The 12,591-nt window shown below is 56.9% G+C and overlaps 1 protein-coding gene across 1 annotated transcript; it reads right to left on the bottom strand.

Moving 5' to 3' along the window:
* Positions 1-3,957: 3,957 nt before the first annotated feature.
* Positions 3,958-10,743, bottom strand: LOC120404055 (glycine N-acyltransferase-like protein 3). Its single transcript, XM_039536063.1, has 5 exons — positions 10,651-10,743; positions 6,712-6,819; positions 6,278-6,404; positions 5,784-5,904; positions 3,958-4,441 (listed from the first exon to the last, which is right to left on the bottom strand). Exons 1-5 carry the CDS (start codon positions 10,726-10,728, stop codon positions 3,958-3,960), a joined length of 918 nt encoding a protein of 305 aa, XP_039391997.1. The 5' UTR covers positions 10,729-10,743.
* Between the last annotated feature and the right edge of the window lie 1,848 nt (positions 10,744-12,591).

Here is a 12,591-nt window from a genome sequence, read left to right on the forward strand (position 1 = left end):
AGGATGGCGTGGATTGTACTCTCAGCAAGTTTGCAGATGACTCTAAACTGGGAGAAGTGGTAGATATGCTGGAGGGTAGGGATAGGATACAGATGGACCTAGGCAAATTAGAGGATTGGGCCAAAAGAAATCTGATGAGGTTTAACAAGGACAAGTGCAGAGTCCTGCACTTAGGATGGAAGAATCCCATGCACTGCTACAGACTAGGGACCGAGTGGTTAGGCAGCAGTTCTGCAGAAAAGGACCTAGGGGCTACGGTGGATGGGAAGCTGGATATGAGTCAACAGTGTGCCTTTGTTGCCAAGAAGGCTAACGGCATTTTGGCCTGTATAAGTAGGAGCATGGCCAGCATATTGAGGGACATGATCGTTGCTGTAGGAAGCAGGTGAGGCAGATTTGGTAAACATAGTGTGAAGGGGCTATTCAAGTAATTGGGAGCACTTAACTAACAATAGACTTTGAGAGACTCCAATCCCCATCTGACCTTTCCTGGGAATATTCAAACTAACATGTAAACAATGGCGTCGGCCTGCAAAAAGCTGAATCGTTCATAGGTGACTTGCCCAGGCAGCTAGAGACCCCATTGTGTGGCTGTGATGTGGCACAAGAGAAAGACTATATAAGGCCCTGGAAGCCCCTCCATTTTGTCTTCAGCTGGCTGAAGAGGTAGCCTCTCCATCCCAAAGAGATGCTTGAAAGAAACTGGAAAAAACGACAGTACCTATGGGGGTGTGAGTGATTGTTGGACCCAGACTAAGAAGGAGTCTAGTCTGTCAAAGAAACTTATTGGAACATCTCTGAGGGTGAGATTTACCTGCATTTAGTTTCCTACTGCATTAGGCTTAGATCTGTGTGTTTTGTTTTATTTTGCTTGGTAACTTACTTTGTTCTGTCTGTTATTGCTTGGAACCACTTAAATCCCACTTTTTATATGTAATAAAATCACTTTTTACTTATTAAGTAACCCAGAGCAAGTAATTAATTCCTGGGGGAGCAAACAGCTGTTCATATCTCTCTATCAGTATTATAGGGGGCGGACAATTTATGAGTTTACCCTGTATAAACTTTATACAGAGTAAAACGGATTCATTTGGGGTTTGGATCCCATTGGGAACTGGATGTCTGGGTGCTAGAGACAGGAACACTTCTTAAGCTGTTTTCAGTTAAGTCTGCAGCTTTGGGGCACGTGGTTCAAACCTGGAGGTTTGTGTTGAAGCAGACTGGCGTGTCTGGCTCAACAAGACAGGATACTGGAGACCCAAGCTGGCAGGGCAAACGGGCTCAGAGGTAGTCTCACCACATCAGGTGGCAGCCCCAAGGGGGTCTCTGTGACCGAACCAGTCACAGTTCATGTAGGATTGCCAACCCTCCAGGAATTAAAGATTAATCTGTTATGTCATGTGATGAAACTTTCAGGAATACGTCCAACCAAACCTGGCAACCCTAGGCACAGCTCTGTAAGAATGTGTGAGTTTCTAGTCCAAGTTTAATGTTAAATGCTTGTTTCAGTGTTGTTTGCGCTCCCAATCTCCATTTTGAATTCCAGGTGGTGCTATCTTGTATGTGGCCTCAGCAACTCTGAAACTGGGCCTTTGGCACCAGCGATCCCTGTCTCCCTGCAGCAAATGCAGCCAAAGCCAGACTCCTGCAGGAGACTTGTCCTGGGCCCCTTCAGGCCGTGATGCTCCCAGTGAGGATCTGCAGCGACAGCGGCCAGCCTGTGCAAACCAAGGATGAGTCACCTGGCTGCAGGAGGTGAGCATCCTTAGCTCAGTGCAGAGAGACAGGGGCTCGGCCAGCATTCAGTGCACCCAGTGTGAGGGGTCTACCCAGCCCAGCTGCTGTCTCCATCTGTCAGCCCCAGGGCATAGCTGCTGTGTCTCTGTGAGCCAAGGTCTTATCACCCCTCCTGTCTCCTCTCGGTCCATTGTCCTCCCCTAGCAAAGCATGCTGGGTTCACACGGTCAGCCTGCTGGGGCTTCCGCTGCGTCTTGATTGGTCAGTGCTTGGGGTTCCCATTGTCCTCTCAGCTCCTCCATTGACATGGGTCGGTTTCCGCCAGTCCGGTAACGCCCATGTGCATCACCCCAGACACGTCCGTGAAGGTGCAAACAATTCGATGTTTATTGGGATGAACTTTTAGCTAGAAATGATTTCAATTGTTTTTCTCAGTGTCCCCCTTCCCACCTCTGACGCCACAGAGCCTTGCCTGTGTCCCTGTTCCCATTCCCTCCCTTTACTTCCTGATTGACTGCAGACGATATAGTAAAACTTGAGTTCTGCTTAGCCATATTTTAACCAATTATTTTACTGAAATTTAAATAACGAACGTTAACATATTGTAACATGATTATTTAACCAATTATATACCACCACCTTAATTGGTTTACACCCAACAAAATTAATTACACAGCAGACAGAAACAATCACAGAACCAGGCAAAGATTATACAGACAAACAATAGGGAAGTGGGGACTACAGTGACAGAACAACAAAGAAATGAGGATTTCACACCCCAGCTATTGGTGAGTTCTTGCCAGACAGGATGCTACCAAACTAAGTTTTCTTTAAATCTTCTAGGCTCTTCCCTTTCTCTGGAGGTGACAGCTCGGATCACCTTTGGAACAGCCCAAAGCTGCCTTATTTCAGGGTGACTGGTGAGGACGTGACCGTTTGCTTCCCAGCTTATGGCTGCCTTTGCTGCTTAGCCAAAGGCCTTAGACTAAGAACAGGGCCTCAGACTAGCACAGCGAGAGAAGGCCTATAAACAGGCAGACTGTGATTTTGATTCTCGTTCTGTACCCCTATAACTAGCTAAGTGATAAGAATACACCTACATTCTTAAAGTCTAGGCCTTTGCCGACAGGCCTGAATATCTGTATCCTAACTCTCCACCTCTTTTTTAATTAGTGTTCCAGACTTCCCATTATAGTGGGCCGGAGAAGGTTGGGTTTGGGTTCTTTGTCCCGGCCGAGGAGCCTGTCCTAGCAGCGGCCGCGAGCCACTTGGGGGCAGTTTGGGTTTCGGGTCCTGTTGGAGCCCAGCGTGCAGGCTCGGTGCGGGGAATCGGGGCAGAGGCAGCCCCCTGTGTCTGGGGATGGAGGTCTGGGCTGTGGCAGGGCGCGCGGTCTCCTTGTTCAATGCGTTTCCCTCTCTCTCTCATGACATGGAGTCCCCGGGCGATGCTCTGGAACTGCTCCCCACAAAGCCAGTCAGGACGTTGGGGAGCCTCCTCTCCCTTGGAGCAGACTGTCTCCGGGGCAAGAAGCTCACACGGCTTCACCTTCCTGGGTCTGACCTTGGAGCATTCAGCATCTGCCCCTCCATGCGCTTCCCACAGTGAGTCCGCCCAGGCGGGGTCCTGGGGAAGCCACAAGGTCCTGCATGCACCTGCACGTCTGCTGTGTGTGGGGAGTCCCCTCCCCCCAACCCCACGGCTCACTGGGGCTGCAGCTGGGACCAGCTACATGGGGAGGAGCAGCCTGTGCACTGGGGCTGACAGGGGGCAGGTCGCCTGCCCAGGGCTGAGGACGTCCATTCTGGGGGAAGGGAGAAGAGCGGATGCTCCTCCCTGTGTTCGGGCCCAGCAGGGCTCTACAGTGGGGAAGGGAGCGGGAGTGGGAGAGCGCCCCCTGCTGAGCCCACAGCACAGGGCACGGAGGCAGCACTGTGAGCGGAGAGCGCCCCCTGCTGAGCCCAGACTGCCAGGGGATAATGGAGCATGAGCTACTCTCCTCCACCAGGCCCCGGCTTCCCAAGGGCTGACAGCTGAGCTCCCCTGGTGGCTGGTCAATGTGTCCCCTTCTCGGGGGTGGCAGGTCCCTGGGCAGGGCTGAGCCATGTCCCCATCTCCTCCCCTCCCCCAGGGCTATGTGCTGGCAGAGTGTGGCTGTACCCCAGAGCTGGGTGCAGGGCTCTAGGCCGTGTCCCCTTCTCTGCCTCTCCCCTCCCCCTGTGCTATTGGGTGTGTGGCCGTTCCCCAGAGCTGGGCGCAGGGTCCTGGGCCGAGTCCAGGGCACTGGCTGGCTGGGACTGGGTGAACCCGGGCCTCACCACCAGCTGGTAGAACACCCCAGGCAGGATGCGGAAGCCGAGGCATTGCAGGGCGTGCAGCGAAGGCTCGTTGTGGGGCAGCACCCCGGTGTAAACAGGGAAGCCGCGGGCATGCAACTGTGCCGCCAGCGTCCCCACCACGGATCCGAAGTGGCGTTGGCCACGATGCTCTGGGAGGGTGTAACCGTGTGTCAGGAAAGCTAGCGGGGCGGTGAGGCACCAGGAGATGGGGGTCCCCTCAGGGTCCAGCAGGCAGGCGTTGGGGAAATGGCGGATCAGGAGGCTCAGGTAGCGCAGGCTCCAGCTGTTCTCCCCAAACTTCCAGGTGTCTCTGAGCAGCATGGCGTGGGCGGGGGACACGGGGGCCAGCCTGAGCCCCTTCTCAGGCCTGCAAGACAGGGCAGGGGGATGAGAGACATGTGGGGGGCGGGGGGTGAGCACAGTGGAGATTGACCTGGCAAGGGAGGGTGAGTGTGGAAGGGTGTGGGGGTAAATAGAAACAGCATGGGCAGGGGAAGGGGTAAGTCTAGGGGAGGGAGTGGGAGCGCCCCAACATGGGAGGTGTGACCACAGGGGGACATTGACCCAGCGTGGGGGGCAGGGATTGAGCTGGTATGACATGGCATAGGAGGGGAGCAGGGTCCGGCGGCGCCATCCTCTTCCCGGTTGTGGGGCTGAGCTGGGCTAGACAGAAAATTTTTTTTGTGGGGGGGGGAGGTTTGCTGAATCCCAAACTGGGGTGGTGGGGCATGGAAAGTATCCTGTGGGGGAGGGGTGTGCCACCAACCTCTGAAGGCAGCGCCACCGCCAGCAGCAGCCCAGAGCTACGGGGAGCATGGTATGGCATTGCCACCCCTACTGCTGCATAACATTTGGCCTTTGCACTGGGAGGGGAGGCTATGGCAAATCCTGGGTGACTATAGCCCCCATAACGCTCCCCTCCGTGCCCCCCATGGAGGGGAGGGAGGCTGGAGGGGGACTGACCTGGCACAGGGAGAAGGTGGGTGAGGCTGAGGGGCGATAGATCCGGGGTGGGAGGGGGGAGGGGATCAAGCCAGGAGGCAGCACATGGGGGGAAGGTGACCCCCGGGGGTGAGGAGATCGACACACTCCCGCGGCCTCAGCACAGGGGCTGTCTGACAGGGCCCAGTCCAGCCCCAGCAGAGCCATCGCTGCCGATGGGCCGTGGCTAAGCTCAGCTCCTCACATGAAAGCACCAGGGATCAATGGGCAGCGAACCCCCTGCCCGGGGACCTACCCGCTGACAGGGAAGGAGGGACCGGGGGGCTCTGTGCTTGGAGCCCCCTCCCCTCAGAGGGGACGGCTCTGGGGTCAAGGACCCCTGGCTGCCCGTCCCAGGATATGGAAGGGTTACAGGCTGCCCCTCCCCCTGCTCTCCCCATCCTGGGGCCAAGGAGGTTCCTTGGCCAGGCTGGGCTGCCCCTGCCCCCTGGCGAAGCTCTAGGGCTGACTCAGCCCTGCCCCGGAGCAGGATGGGAAATCCTTGGCAGCATGTGCCCAAGGCCTGGGGCTGTGGTGATGGCCTCACTCTGCCAGCACCGTTAGCCTGGGGAACTCATTGACACCAGATCTGCGGCACAATGGAGGCCTCTGGCCTGGCACCCCGGGGTCCTTCCCTTCCCCCAGCCCCGCTCCCCCCTCCATCTAGCACAGGCTGGCTGTGTGCATTGCCCCATTCTCTCACACACCCCATATCTGGGGGCACCTACCGGTACTGGGGCATGGCAGGCGGGTCTGGGTGCAGAAGTGGCCGGTGCGGATACATCTCCATCTCAAGGCCCCTGGCCCTGGCGATGTCCCTGATGGTCTCATATACCCCGTCCTGCAGCCCTGCAGGGACAGCCGTGTGCTGTCAGCAGGCCCTCCCGAAAGGTGCCCATGGATGTGGGGGGCCCAGCTTGGTGGGGGAGAGCAGCAGGGAGGGGCCAAGGGCCACTGTGAGCCGGCATGACCCAACTGGGGGTTCCCAAGCCTGGCGCATTCGGGATCCTGGGTCTGGATGGAGAAGGGGCCCAGGTGAGCTCCTCGGGGCTATTGGCCTGTGGGGGATGGGCAGGGACTCAGGTGGATCCCTTAGGGCTGTTCGCTTATGTGGGGAGAGGGGCCTGGGCCAGCTCCTCAGGGCTATTGGCCCATGGGGGGGCACAGTGGTCTTGCCCCCCATGTGGCAGGTGCTGGATGAAGCAGGGCTGGAGGGGCTCACCCAGTATCTGGAAGGCCTGGCCCCAGTCCACGGCGCGGCTGTTCCCCAGCAGGGCCCGGCAGGCGCCCTCGTCCCAGTAAAAGGCCGTGTACAAATTGGTGAAAAAATCACTTGGGTCCCGCGCCACCTGCAGGGGGGACACTGCCTGGGGGTGAGCGCAGCCTCTGCCTCCAGCCCCAAGTAAGAGATTGAGGTGGGGGGCAAGGGGCCCTGTGAACAGAGCCAGGGGGCTTAGGGAAGAATTGGATGGGGGGGTCTGGGCAGCAGAAAGGGGAGACAAGCTGTGGGGAGGTGGGGCAGACAGGATGGGGAGGGGTAGAGATGACACCAAGCAGGGAAAGGGGCAAGGAAGTCGGGGAGGGGAGAGGGACAGTGATGGTGTCAGGCGGGGGAGGGCAGTGGGGCAGATGGCAGGGGCCCAGCAAAGGCCGCACTTCTCTGCGTGGCCGGGTGAGGACCATTTTGAACTCTGGCCATGAATCCATCAGCACCTCCTGGCCAGCCGGGTTCCCGCGGTTCACATGCATCACAGCGCCATAGACCTGCCAAGACAGAGGGGTCAGAGTCCGGGGATGTCCTGGTTCCCCAGGATCGGTGATGGGCCCCAGCTTTTACTCTGCCCCTTGGAGGAGCCCTCAAAGTGCCAGCCCCCCAGGGGGCCCCACTCTTCCTGCTCCAGCCCTCCTGCTCCACCCCGCGAGCTTTGCCCGGTGCCTCCCACTGAGCCAGACCCCCTGGAGAGCCTTGGCCGCTCTTCGGGGGCTCCCACACCCCAGCCTGGGTTTGCAGTGACACCCGGCAGCATTGTCGAGCCAGGCCAGTTTATGAGTCACGGAGCAGCCTTAGGTCAGCAGAGAGAACTGGGGGTAAAGCAGAGTCCATTGTGGTCAGCCGGGGCCCAGCCAAGCTGGAGTGACAGACCCTTTCCAGGCTGTCTCTGTCTCCGTCTGACCTCCTTGGCCAACTCCAGGTGAGAGCCTCCATCTTTGTCCAGCACCCCCCACCTCCCAGTCCTGTGCTCTCGAGCTGGGGTCTCTGCTCAGCCTCCCGGCTGAGAGGCAGGAAATCCAGGAGTCGGCAGGACTTGCCTTGTCTCTCTGGCCCCTTTGGGGATCTGAGTTGATTTCAACAAGTTTCTTTATTCCTCCCTCAGAGGAAGGTGACACCCACCCCTATAAAAACCTCGTTATCTCTAGCCTGATTCTTGCTTGCATATTTATACCTGCCTCTGGAAATTTCCCTGGGGTGTCCTGACCCCTCAGCGGGGGTAGGGAGTGACCCCTTGAGCATTTGGGGGATGGGTGTAGGTGTGTCCCCCCACAAGGCTGGTCTTAGCCCAGCCATGTCTCTGGGGCACTGGTGTCCCAGGGTCTCGTGATGCAGGGGGCTCCCCTACGCTGGTTGTGTCCCAACCCCAGGACTGTGCGTATGCCAGGAATCCATTTCCCCTCCTGGGGTTAACCTGTTTCCCTCACCCCAGGCCAGGACCCCGCTGCTGGCAGGCTGCAATTCCAGGTCTTAAGCTTTGCCATGCCCTGCCCGTGTCTGCCCATGCTCAGCTGGGGTCTCAGCTCCCATCAGGTTCAGCTGTGACTCTGTTTCCCCAGGGAGAGCAGGCTGCGAGCTGGCTCCCTTGGCCACAGCCTCAGGGAAGTTCTGCGGAGCCCGTGTGACTGACATGTCCCATGTGGAGATTGTGGGGGATGTTCCTCGGCCCCACTCAAATACAGGGGTCTACTTCCAGACAGACAGGTGTCCTGAGCTTAACAGCCTTTCCTTAGTGTTACAGGCACCCGGGGAACCCTGCTCCCTGCCAGCCGAGCTCTTTGCCTTTTCACTGACACCTCCAGCCTGAGCCTCTGGCTCCTGCGGTTCAAACCCTTGGCTGGGGCAGGGTCAGGGACTGGATTTTGTCTGAAGGTGATACAGAAAGTCTCAGAAGGAGCTCAGAGCCGATGTCCAGGAGAACCATCACTACCAGCCCCCCCGAGTCCTGTGTCTGCACTGTGATCGGAGCCGTTGGGAGGGCTTCTCCCGGAAGGCAGGTGGCTTCCATTTAGGGCCCACCCTGGGTCTTTTCCACACCCCAAAACCCTTTTATATAAGCCCCAGGTGTCAGGTCAAACATAAGCAGTGGAGCCTTTTTTAACAGTTCCCAGCCCCCAGTATTAACGCCGTCCATCTGGCTGTACGGCTCTATGGCTTTGAGGGACCGAGTATGGGGGTGAGACAGCAGAGCCGGTCTGCAGAGTCAGCCAGGTTCAAATCACAACCCTTCTCAAAGGCAGTGAGGTTGGTGTCTACAGCCCCTCCTCCTCCTTAAATGGATAATTTGGTATCCAGATCCCTGCGGAATCCAGCATCCCTGGACAATTTACCCACATACCCCTTGATGGGTTCTCTCGCCCCTCCACATCTCCAGATCAAGCTTTTGCTGCATTTCTTCACGTTTTTGCTGCTTCTCACAGCCAGCTGGTTCCCTCTCACAGTCTGCTAGCGCCTTTGCTTTCCACGCTAACTCCTACCGCTTCAAATCCATTGGAGGGGAACCAGGTTGTGAGGACACCCTGCTGCTGCTTCTGGCACTCTCGGACCCTCATCAAACCCCACCTGCGTCTGGAACCTGCCGCTGAGTCCTGTCACCCTTCTCCAGCCTGCAATCAGCTGTGTCCTGTTGAACTTCCCAACGGTTCGCCCTTTCTCCATGCACAGGTTTGCGATGTGGATCTGAGGGTGGTGGTTATACACCATTTTCTTGCTGTTTCCTTTGACGGACTGTGCTTTGCTACTGGCACATTCAGTATCCCACCGCTGGCACTAACTGAAAGCAAACTGCCTGTGTCGCTTAGCAGTGGGAGCAAAATCAATCTCCTTCCCCCACTGGGTAGCCAGGGGAAACTGAGGCACACATAGGGTTCATACAAATATTACAAAAATGCCCATTTTATCAAGGGTGTAGCTGGGGCAGGAGGGAGGAGTCAGAGCCATGGCGAGGACCAGGAGGAATTTCAGAACTGGGGGGTGGGAGGTGCTGGTGGTCAGAGCCATGATTGGCAGGCACCCAGCTGTCCTATACTGTGATTGGCTGCCATGGAGCCGCCCACATGTTCATTAGCTTTACGCAAAACCTGCCCAGACTGAGATTGGCTGGCACAGAGCCTGCTTGTGCTCTGATTCAATGGGCAAGTCCTGGCGGCTACGCTGGGTGAGCAGCAGGCATTGGTGCTGGGTATGGACTTTCGGAGGCAGGGGGCGAGTGAGGAGGTGGCCCAGGGGGAGGCTCCCCGACTACCTCTACCCTGGGGGAGGGGCCTGCCCTCCTGCTGCTACCCCTAACCCAGGGCAGGGGGCCTGTGTGACAAAGTAGAAGATTTCTGTAGTATCTTTCTTAGTCCCATGTGTGCCTCAGTTTCCCTCTGTGTCCTGTACTGCTCTGTGCAGCGTGTGAAGGGAATGGACGGGTTGTGACTCATGTAACAGCCTGGCTGGAGACCAGCATCATTAACCAAGGGAATAAACTACACACGTGCCAGGAGGGTCTGGAGAGACCATGGAAACCCCAGTGGCTGGGTTTGACGTTCACACCGAGCGAGCGAGATTCCCCCCTCATGGCTCCGCAGCCGAGAGGCCCCCAGCTGAAGAACAGCGGCCGCGACGGGTCAGGATACCGGGCTAAGAGCCGGCTTTTGCAGGGTCTCAGCAGCTGTCACCTTGGCCTAAGAACAACGGGACAGAGCCAGAGCCAGCCATGGGGACCGTGACGTCTTGGCTGGCTCATTGCCCAGGCTTGGCCAGGCTGGGCTGTGGCTTAACCTTTGATTCCCTGTGCTAACCTGAGGAGTCTGTAGCCAGGGGACTAATGAACCGCTCCTGTGTTTTGAAAAGGCTGCCGGGGTCTCTGCCAACACCCACCGCAGGGGCCCAGTCCAAGCCTCTCGCACGCGTCTGGCTCGGCTGCATTCGCTGCAGGGAGCCACGGAGAGAGATGGGAGGGCTGGTGTCAAAGGCCCAGTGGTGGAGGTCACGGGCCTGCCCCTGTGAGCTGTGTGCAGCCTCGGGCCCCGGCCCACTCAGGGGTCGCTCCCAGGGGCCTGGTGAGAGGCTGGGGTACAGCACATCCCCTGTGGATCTATGAGAGCCTGCCCAGCCCCTGAACTGCTGCCTCCCGACCTGGAGAAAGGGTCTGCCCCCCAAACTGCTACCCCCGGACCAGGTGGAGGGGCCAGCCCTCCATGTACCCCCGACCCAGGGGATTGCACCCCAGCCCAATATGTGCCCCATCACCCAGGGGACTCCGAGGGACTTTCCCCTGCTCTCTGCCCAGCCCGGGGGTGGGAGGGTTCGGCCCTGTGGGTCGGGCGAGTCCTGGTCACCGGCAGCGTGTCAGGCAGGCCCCGCCGTAGCATCCCCTCCAGCAGCCGCAGCTTGGAGGCACAGCTCAGGATCAGCATCGCTGGCCGGGTTGGGCCTTCACAGCTTCCAGCAGGACAGTGCGAGGGACACCTGTGGGGCAGGAGACCCATCAGTTCCCTGTGACTGTCTCCTCCCAACCCGAGACCAGCTGCCAGCTCCCAGCCCTGCCAAAATAGCAAACACTGTGTAGACCCCACAACAGCTCACCAGTCTATGTGCAGCGCCTGTGCTCACCAGAGACCCTACAATAACTTACCAGTGTGTCCGCAGCCCCTGTGCTCCCAGAGACCCTACAATAACTCACCAGTCTGTGCACGGTGCCCGTGCTCACCAGAGACACTAGCATAGCTCACCAGTCTGTGCATGGGCCCCGTGCTCCCCAGAGACACTACCATAACTCACCGGTCTGTGCGCAGCCCTTGTGCTCACCAGAGACCCTACAATAACTCACTAGTCTGTGCCCAGCACCTGTGCTCACCAGAGACCCTACAATAACTCACCAGTCTGGGTGCAGCCCCTGTGCTCACCAGATACACCACAATAAGAAGGCTGCTCTAAGGCCATGTGATGCCAGAGCTGCCCGCACAGGGCTACGGTCCCACTCACCTGGGGTAACTCCGTGCCAGGGGAAGGAGCAGTTCCTGGGTGTCTGTGGAGCTGCCAGGTCCCTGGCTCTCTCTCTTTCCGGGGCTGCTCCAGCCTCTTATCCCCGAGCGAATGAACCATTAACAGAGTCTGCCAGTCCTGGAACCCAAAGGCGGTGACATCCCTGCAGCCACACGGCACAGTTGATTGGGATTTTGCTCTGGGCAGAGGTGGAGGGAGCTCTGGGGAAAGGAAGCCAGAGCGACAAGGCAAGTCCCCATGGTTTACGGATTTTAGGGAAGCTGAGAAAAGTCCCCACCTCATGAACAAAGGACTGAGAGGGGGAAGATACGGGATTGTGACAGAATGTACCCTTGTGTTCACACCGTACCCACTGTTGTAATAATCTTTGTACAACCTTGCAAGGTATTATTTGTAAATGTATAGTTTGCCGGTCAGTATTGCCCTGATAAAATATGTGTGTGACAACATTGTACGTGAAGTGATAATATTCCCCTTTATGGTGTTAACATGTGCTCTAACCTGAGGTTGGCAACCAGGCCTGTCTCAACAAAGGAAGGGGGGCTCTGCTTAATTTACATTTAAGCAACAGAGACGTCAAGCAAGAAGGGAAACAAAAGAAACTCCAACGGGAGGAAAAAGCACAAGGGAGCATCCTTCAGTACAGACTCTCTCTCCTGAATCTCAGCTGCAAATGTTTTCCAAGTGTTTCTGCCCTCTGTGGAGAAAGAAGTGGTTCAGGACTATTCAGAAAAGCTGGACGAGCACTGTGACGATGCGGTTCTGGCAGGACCCAACTGACAGTGCCAATTTAGGACAAATCACTTAAAACAGGGCAGTTACAGCCCAAGGCTGGGGTGTTTCCTCCTCTAAGGCAAACCAAACCAGCCAGACAAAGAGGACTTTGGTCTCACCGCACTGGCTAACCACAAGTCACACAAGCAATTCCCTTAGACACTCCAGTTTCCCAGTATCACCACCAGTGCCACTCGTCCTGGGGATGAATGGTTATGAAAACCAACACTCCAATAAAGGAAAAAGGTTCTCTCGATCCCAAAGAATCAAGCCCCAGACCCAGGTCAATATACAAATCAGATCTTACCTACAAATCACACTGTTGCCAGTCCTTTAGAATCTAAAATCTAAAGGTTTATTCATAAAAGGAAAAAGATAAAGATGAGAGCTAGAATTGGTGAAATGGAATCAATTACATACAGTAATGGCAAAGTTCATAGTTCAGCCTTGTAGCAGTGATGGAGTAAACTGCAGGTTCAAATCAAGTCTCTGGAGTACAT

This window comes from Mauremys reevesii, linkage group 4 (assembly GCF_016161935.1).
Source record: "Mauremys reevesii isolate NIE-2019 linkage group 4, ASM1616193v1, whole genome shotgun sequence".
NCBI lineage: Eukaryota > Metazoa > Chordata > Testudines > Geoemydidae > Mauremys > Mauremys reevesii.